Source organism: Trifolium pratense, linkage group LG2 (assembly GCF_020283565.1).
Source record: "Trifolium pratense cultivar HEN17-A07 linkage group LG2, ARS_RC_1.1, whole genome shotgun sequence".
In the NCBI taxonomy this organism is placed as follows: domain Eukaryota; kingdom Viridiplantae; phylum Streptophyta; class Magnoliopsida; order Fabales; family Fabaceae; genus Trifolium; species Trifolium pratense.
Window position 1 is genome coordinate 61,002,098 of NC_060060.1, and position 9,033 is coordinate 61,011,130.

General features: G+C 39.8%; 2 protein-coding genes across 2 annotated transcripts; both read right to left on the reverse strand.

The window, feature by feature from the left end:
* Nucleotides 1–326: 326 nt before the first annotated feature.
* LOC123905150 lies at nucleotides 327–719 on the reverse strand. Its single transcript, XM_045954785.1, has one exon. The coding sequence runs from the start codon at nucleotides 717–719 to the stop codon at nucleotides 327–329; it is 393 nt and encodes a 130-aa protein (XP_045810741.1).
* A 1,835-nt stretch (nucleotides 720–2,554) lies between these two features.
* On the reverse strand, nucleotides 2,555–3,016 carry LOC123905151. Its single transcript, XM_045954786.1, has one exon. The coding sequence runs from the start codon at nucleotides 3,014–3,016 to the stop codon at nucleotides 2,555–2,557; it is 462 nt and encodes a 153-aa protein (XP_045810742.1).
* Between the last annotated feature and the right edge of the window lie 6,017 nt (nucleotides 3,017–9,033).

Genomic DNA, 9,033 nt, shown 5'->3' on the forward strand with positions numbered 1-9,033 from the left:
AGGATATTACCGAAATCTGGGTAATATTCGGGTTTCAGTTACCGAAATTACGAGTTCGGTAAAGTTTTGCCGAAATTACCTATTTCCAGTGAGCGAGTCAAAATTCCGGTACCTAAATACCGAAATCTGGGAACAATTTGGTATGCTTTTACCGAAATAAAATTTGGTATTCAATCTCACCGAAATCTTTGAAATTACACCGACTAGTATTAATTATAACTTCAAGAAAATGAAACACACTTAGGCAAACTAAAAATCACAACAAAGATGAAAAGGAAAACACACTTAGGCAAATTAAAAAACAAAACGATAACAACACGGTCGCATCACTTAGTTTGCCTATTTGGGTCTTCCGGCCCAACAAGACAAGCAAGGATGGCTTCAACTGATCTTGTCAGTGTCGCATCTAGCTCGATAGGCCCCGTGGAGGAGTACTGCTCGAAGATTGAAAACATAGTTTCAACATCATCGTTGTTTTCAACAGCCATACGAGTGAAAGCAACGCGTCCGTCAGAACCAATTGATGGCTTTCGATACAGGAGATTTGATACCGTTCTATTGTCGTTCGGGTTGTTGACGGTGCGATTCAGTTGGTACAGCTGCTGTTTCAGACCTTCGAACGTTTCACCGTCATTGATTCGAAACAAATGCGGTTTTCCATCGCCGAAGTAAACTGCCGCAAGAGTAGATCTCATTCGTTGTGTGAGTGAGACATCCATTTTCCCGTTATTTTTTTTCTGTCGATTGTTGAATTCAACAAAACACGTGAATTTAAAGATGGGTTTGGTGCACATTATGGCGGTAGGTGAGCGTTAATGAGGTGGATTGGTAGTTAGCGGAGTTAGGTGGGCTTAAATGCGGTAGGTGGGTGTTGATTCGTTTGGCGAGCGTTTAGAAAATTTAGATGGAGCATAAAAAACGTGCAACATAAAAGCATTCATTAATTAAAAGGTCAACATCAACATAACTGAAAAATCAGCGATAACGTAAACGAAAATGCAACGACAACATAACTGAGAATTCAACAACATGAGTAACCAAATTTCAGTTTGTAACTACTAAGGTAGCATACAAACGTGGATACTTCGGATCAACTTCTACCCCATTGAACATGTCGTTCACATCGTCATCATTTTTCAACTCCTTCCACTCGTATTTTCGCGGTTGCTCATCATATCCACCGACATTATCACTGGCCAGATCGATTGTCGATTCGTAATACGCAATTTTTTCTATTTTGATTTGTCTGCCGTATTTGAAGCGATACATGACTTCGATCTGGCGTTTAAGAGCTTGAATAGTCGTCAAATTGTTCGACAGGTCAACGCAGAACAACTCGTCGTTACCGCGAAACTTAACTGAAAATGCATGAGATGTCGCCCTATTGTTATTAACAGACCGATTTGAAGCACTCATTTTGCGAAATTGTTCAAACGTGTTTTTCACAACTATACACATACGGCGGTTTTATACTACATTCAATCTAATTACGGCCACATAATTTCGTCGGTGTAATTTTAACCACAACTAAATGTCGGTGTAATCTTGACCACAAAAAAAAAATAAAAATAAAAATAAAAATTGTCGGTCCAATCTCGACCACAAAAAGTGTCGGTGTAATCTCAAATATAAATTATTTGACGGGTTCGTATCGATTAAGTTATTTATATGATTTTTAACAAGTTTTTAGGCATATGCTTACATCTTTTCTACCCCCCAGTTTTCTTTTATACCCCCAGTAAACAGTTGAAAATTTAAACACATTTCGGTTCGCATTCCCCGAAGTTTATGAGTTCGGTTAATATTCACCGAAGTTTACTGTCATACCCCCTTATTTCGGTACCAATCTACCAAAAATTTCAGTGGTTCACTGGAATTTGTACGATTCGGCAGATGTTTACCGAAATGTTAGTTCGGTAACTATTGGCCGGAATGACAACATACTTCGGTACCAATCTACCGAAAATTTCGTTTGTTCACTGGAAATAGGCTGGTTCGGCAGATATTTACCGAAATCTGGGTAAATTCCGGTACCTAGTTACCGAAATATATTTTCATGACAACCAATGATATTGTAACTCACGACCTTCCATGGAATGACATCCACGCGAAATCCATTGTTAATGCTGTTCATCCAGACACATTTATATTGGAAAAATTATTCATACAATTACACAACATCAAAATTACTTCAACCAATATCATTATATTGACACAAACAATTACACAACACCAAATCACTTCAATATATTTCATTACAAAATGGATGTCATTACATCTCGATTCATATCATTACAAAATGGATGTTCTTTACATCAAAATATATAACAACGTAAAATACATTAAAATAGGCCAAATGATCAGTCAATCACCAATGGAGTTTCTCTACTGCCTGCACCAACTAGTTGGATGGGGACAACGTTCTCGGTGCTCATCATCTCCTCGAACCTATGTTGCGCAGCTATGAATGAATCTTCCCAACCCAAACTTTGTTTAGCACAATATTGCTTCCACGACTTGTTTGATTTGGGTATCGGACACCCAACTTTAAGCTTTACCAAAACATAGTGATCCGGTAACGCGCCAGGCAAATAACCCTTGAAGACGGGTTTGGTGACGGAATGGAACGCAATGGGAAAAAAGTTTCACAAGGCCCGTTTTGAAGTATGGAGAGCTGAACAACTACTCTATCCAATATGGTGGCCACGATATGTCCCATATCCGGCAACGTGAACCATTTATCCATCGGTGCAACACTATTCCTAATACTAGTACGTTGCCTCGTCCTCGGGGGTGGGAGTAGTGCATCACAGATATATTGGTAACGCTCCTCGCAACCAAATATAGCAACATACATATCCTTATTCAATCGCAACTCCCTGCTCATGTTGCACCGTATCAGTTCAAAATCATCTTCGTTGCCTCTCTGAGCCAATGCAACGGCACGGTAACCACAATAGCCGTCGCCGTCCACGTTGATGATATCTTCAATGAAGGGATGCATGAATTTTGGCATGTGGTTAATTCCAAAAATTTGAGATGATGAGGTTAGTGGCAATGGGTTGGACACAGTGAGCGGAGCTTCAGACACCGTAGGCATAGGGTTTGATGCGGTAGGTTGTGATGATGATGGCCTTGAGTGGGACGGAATTGACGGAGACGGCTTTGACGATTGCGACGCTTGTGTCTCTGTGAAATATTCTTCAACATGCTCCCATCGAGACTTATCTCTGCTGGTGGATCTTGTTCCACGGACCACCTTTTTCTTTTTAGCCCCTTTTGATTTTACATTTGTGGTCGGAGGCTCCACATCGGTGGTTGTAGGATACGCAATCTTGCGGAGTTGATCTCGGATCTCATTTTTCATGCTTACATCAGCTGTCCTCAATCGTTCCTAAAACAAACAAAAAAAAATATGCCATTAAAAATTAAAAACCAACGCATAATGATCGTAAAATCGTAAAATAAGTGTATTATGCCTTTAATAAACACGCACCTGAATTGCTTGCCACTCTGCCGTGCACGCATAATTGTCCTCGACGTCGCCACCAACTTCTTCATCTTGGAAACAAATTATCTTCCAATGTTTGTAAACCTCATCGAGTCTAATAGGCCTATTGTGGTGCAGTTTCTTGGCAATCAAACACGCACATGGCAGCCCGTAGTTAGTCCTCATCAGACAACCACACTTCATGCTATCCATACCAGTAAACTCGACTCTTTTTGATTCAGTGTGGATGTATCTCATTGCACGTCTAGAGACTTTAAACATCAAAGTCGAGTAAAGTGTTTTCTTCCGGTATGTGTGTCCATACACAGACATGCTCTGGCCAAATTCAGTTTGCACTTGGGTGAATTGATTGCCTAACATTCTGTGAATCGATTCCCAACCCTTCACCAAATCACCGAGACCGTCGGTCAAGTAACTTTTCAAAACACCGTGTGCGCTTTCGGCTCTATTTGTCGTATGGTTGCCCATGTGCATATACTTGTCCACCCATGCACTCACGAGCTTCTCTTTGTCAGTGTCCAAAATTGTCTCTTCAACGTACCGAACAAATTTTGGCCACCTCTCACATAACTTCCTAAAAGCCATAACATTTTCAGTATACTCAGCCTCAGTAGACGAATCTAACACATCCTCGAACGCCAAACAGACTCTTTCCCTCATGTCCGCCGCCTTGACCTTTTCCCCATCCCTCACCTTGACCAGCTCGGCTGCCTTGGTCCTCACATTCTTCTTAACATTGAACCGACAAACCAACGCCGCCGCTTCTGGAAACACAGCCGGAATAGCATTCATCAAAGCTAAATCTCGATCCGTCAAGATAACCTTCGGCAAATTTGTCTCACGCCTTAACAAACAACGTAGTTGTTGCAGAGCCCATATAAAGTTGTCTTCCTTTTCGTTACTGAGCCAGGCAAAAGCAACGTTGAATGTCTTCTCGGTCGAAGTGTATCCGACTATCTCAAACAGCGGCATTTTGTACTTGCTGGTTTTGTATGTGGAGTCCATCATCAGCACAGTATGAAAAGAGTTCAATAAAGTTATGGACCTCGGATGTGCAAAGAATATATCTTGAAGATGTTCTACTCCATCTTCAACAACCGTCCGATACTTGTAGTAGTACTTGTTATCATCAAGCTTCTTACATAAGTGTTGCATCTCAGTCATGGACGCCCTCATTTTAACTCTGTACCTATGACGAGCGTTGTGCACTTGCTTTGCAGAGGTCTTGTTTTCCGGATCTCTCTCCTTTAATGTGGACAATATGTTTTTTGGAGCGACCGCATTCCTTGTCATCTCGTCCATAAATTCCTTCTCTTGCGGTTTCAAACGCCCCGCCACGAGATGCCCTTCAAGCCCTTTGTCCAACTCGTGGTTATGCATACCGTTGACAATAGTCAAACGCCATAGTTTTGTTGCCTTGTTGTAATACCCACGGAGTCGGAAAGGACATTCGCATTTTCTTGTTCCGGAGGTATCGGATTTCAACTTCTTCTTGGCTGGAACATACTTCCCACTACGTTCACACTCTAACACCAATTGAGCCTTTCTCTTCTCGCCCGAATCGGATCGCCTAACTATAATTGCGAACCTTAAACTTTGCGACACGCTTCGAGCCCATTTGATCAACTCATCTCTGTCGTTCTCTTCCCTATCAGTCGCAAAATGAGACGACGTGTCAATTTCTATCGGCTGCGGCACATTAGGAGGACTTCTTGGTTGACCAGATGGAACAATGGCCGTTGCAAAAAGGCCAAGCACAACAGGTCGCCTAACTTCGACAACTTCGTTAATTTCGCCTTCCGTAACTACAGCATACGCAAATGAAAAAACAATCAATCAACCACACATAATATTTACAATCCTATTACAACACTAATTAAACACATAGGACACACTATGAAGTCAATATGAAGCCAAAATAAAGCCAAGTCAATATGAAGTACAGTTTATAAGTCAATATGAAGTCAAGTCAAGCCAAGCCTAAGCCTAACGCAGAGGATCAACATTTCGGTTCGTATAAACCTAAGGTCACATAACTTGACTTCGGTTTATATTACCCGAAGGGTTACTGTCAGAACACCTGCGAAAACAGAGCCTATGAACGCAAGAAAAAACGAATTTAAATCGGTGGTTACCTGAGTTTTGTGCTTTGGTGCGTCTTGAATCCATTAGATGATGCTTCAATCTTGATTTCAAGCCTCAAATGCGTCAAAAATTGATCTTCTTTCCGTAACCTTTTTAAATTCTCGTTTTGTGAATAATAAGAAGTGACAGCAGAGTATTTATATACAGAAACACTTCGGTTAACGTTCACCGAAGTCTTTCAGCGATCGGGTTATATTAACCGAAGTCCTACTCCTGCGGTTTCTAAAAACCGAAGTCGTTTGGCAAAAATTTTTTATACCGCAAGGGGCAAAATGGGATTTTCGGGGGGTATAAAAGAATTGGGGGGGGTCGGGAGAGAAAACATCGGGTATATGATGGAGGTTACACGATTAAGAAGGGACTAACAAATCTCAAGCAAGTCCAAAATAAAAATACTAGAAGTCTGGCCCAACAAGAACTAAAATTCAAACACATGGAGATGTCCAAAACATTAATGGGGGCGTTGATATGGGACATGGGCTGAAGCTTGATGCCACCATTCTAAAACCCATTCTTATCAGTGCTACTAATGGTGGATGATGTTTTCTCTTCCCCCCTCCCATGAATCTTTTATACCCCCAATATTACAATTTTGCCCTTGCAGAAAAATTCGGTTCGCAGAAACCGAATTTTTTCTAGTGCAAATTCAGAGTAAATTTCGGTTTTTAGAAACCGAAATTTGTTTTCAAGGCAAAAAAAAAAACTTCGGTTTCTACGAACCGAAGTTTTTTCAAGGGCAAAATTGGAAATTCAGGGGGGATAAAAGATTCATGGGGGGTGGGGAGAGAAAATATCATGGTGGATTTGATGATGATATGCAATTGGAAGAGACTTCGTCAAATGTTAACGTCGAAGCGGTCATTTGTGCCAACCCAGCTGAAGGGAAAGGCAGCAAGAATGTTGCACAGGATAGTCCAATGAATTTATGATTATGATATTTTTTAATGACGGTCATTACTTGGAATTGCAGAGGAGCTCAGGGAAAAAATTTCCGAAGACCACTTAACAATTTTTGTAGGAATAATAAAGTGGATATGGCCGCTTTGCAAGAAACCCGATGTAGCGGCATTGTTGCCCGAAACACTATAAAAAAATTTGGGATTCAAATATTCTCTTTTGGTTGAAGCTAGGGGATTATCTGGCGGTATTTGGATCATGTGGAATAGAATAGATATCAAGGTTAATCCAATCAAAACTGACTTTCGTTATCTCCATATGCAGGTAGTGGAAAAGGACATGGACCTGTGGCTTCTCACAATTGTATTTGCTAGTCCACGAGAGCAGGAGAGAAGTGATACATGGCTTGAAATTCGTCACTTAGCTACTAATATTACCGATCCTTGGCTTGTCATGGGTGATTTTAATGAGATTGCTAGTCCGAATGAGAAGAAAGGAGGAGCACGTGTAGACATTGGAAAATGTATCCGGTTTAACAAATGGATTAATGAGTGTAATTTAATGGAGGTCACCATTGCAGGAACAAAGTTTACGTGGATGGAGCCTCAATGGAACGGGGAGAGAGAGAGAGAGAGAGAGAGAGAGAGAGAGAGAGAGAGAGAGAGAGAGAGAGTCTTTAAAAGGCTAGATCGGATTCTTTGTAATGTTTCTTGGAGAGTAAAATACCATGAAGGTTTTGCTAAGGTGCTCCCACGGGTGCAATCTGATCATCATTTGATTATTGTTCTCACCGATGGAGAACCCAATGTTGGTAGAAATCGTCCTTTCAGATTTGAGGCTGCATGGACTACTCATGAGAATTTCCATCAGTTTCTTCAAGATAATTGGGTTAGAGATAGGGATTTAGTTTATCATCTAAGTAATCTCACCACCAATCTCCAAGAGTGGAATAAAGACATTTTTGGAAACATTTTCAAAACAAAAAAGGAGTTGTTAGCTAGGTTGAATGGAATCCAGAATAGCTCAAACTATGGTCATAGTAACTTTCTGGAGTGTTTGGAAAAAAACTTCTAGGCGAGTTAGCTACCACACTTTACTAAGAAGAGTGTTTATGGCATCAAAAGTCGAGAGGAAAATGGATAACAGATGGAGACTGGAACACAAAATACTACCATTCCAAAACCATTGTCAGAAGAAGGCGTAATAGGATTGTTTCTATTAGGAATGAAGCAGGGGATTGGATTGAAGACCAGGAGGACTTATGTAGCATGGTGAGGAACTTTTTTCTCAATTTATATCGTGAAGAGAACCCCATCCGGGACCCAATTATTTCGTGGACTACTTATCCTCAAACTCTTGAGGTTGAACAAGATAGGTTGAGTGGTCCGCTCCACTTTTCTGAGTGCAAGAGAGCACCGTTTGAGATGGGCCCACTCAAGGCCCCAGGTGAGGATGGTTACCCCGCCTTATCTTTTCAACAAAATTGGAATATTGTTGCTGACTCAGTGTATCAATATGTGAATCAGGTCTGGTCTAACCCTTCTCTTGTTTCTTCTATTAATAGCGCTTTGTTATGTTTAATTCCTAAAATTGATAAACCCGAGTTTATTTCACAATTTCGTCCTATTGCTTTGTGTAATGTCATTTACAAAATTATTACTAAAGTAATTGTTAATAGAATCAAGCCTCTGCTAGATGGTATTATATCTCCTCGCCAATCTAGTTTTATCCCGGGTCGCACAATTCATCATAATATTATTATGGCCCAAGAGATGATGCATTCCATGGCTCGCATGAAAGGTAACAAAATGTTTATGTCTATTAAGATTGACATTGAAAAAGCTTATGACCGTCTTAATTGGAATTTTGTTGAAAATTGTCTGATTGATTGTAAGTTTCCCACTAAACTTATTAACATTATTCATCATGGAATCACGTCCCGTTCTTTTAAAATTTTATGGAACGACAATAAGACTGAAGAGTTCTCTCCCACAAGAGGCATTCGACAAGGAGATCTTTTGTCTCCTTACCTGTTTGTCATTTGTATGGAGCTTCTCATTAATCTCTTAAACTCAATGACTCTGTTTAGGAAGACACATAAGCTAGCTTATAGCTTATAGCTTATAAGCTCATTTGGTTAATTATAAAACTCTGTTTTGGTAATAGTTTTTCAAAAAGAGCTTATAATTTATTTTACTAGCTTATAACTTTATTTTACAAACGTCATTTCAAGTAACTTATAAGCTTATAACTTATAGGTTATCATTTTTTCTTTCAATAATAACCTATCATCTTGAAAAAATTAAATATTAATCAAACATTTTCTTTTATGTCATTTCATACTTATAAACTAGTTCAACCGTTAATTTTACTAAACACTACAAATTCAATCAATTAGCTTATAAATTATCCACTATAAATTCATCCGCTATAAGATAGTTTATCAGATATCCGCTATTTTTACTAAGAGCCGATATCTT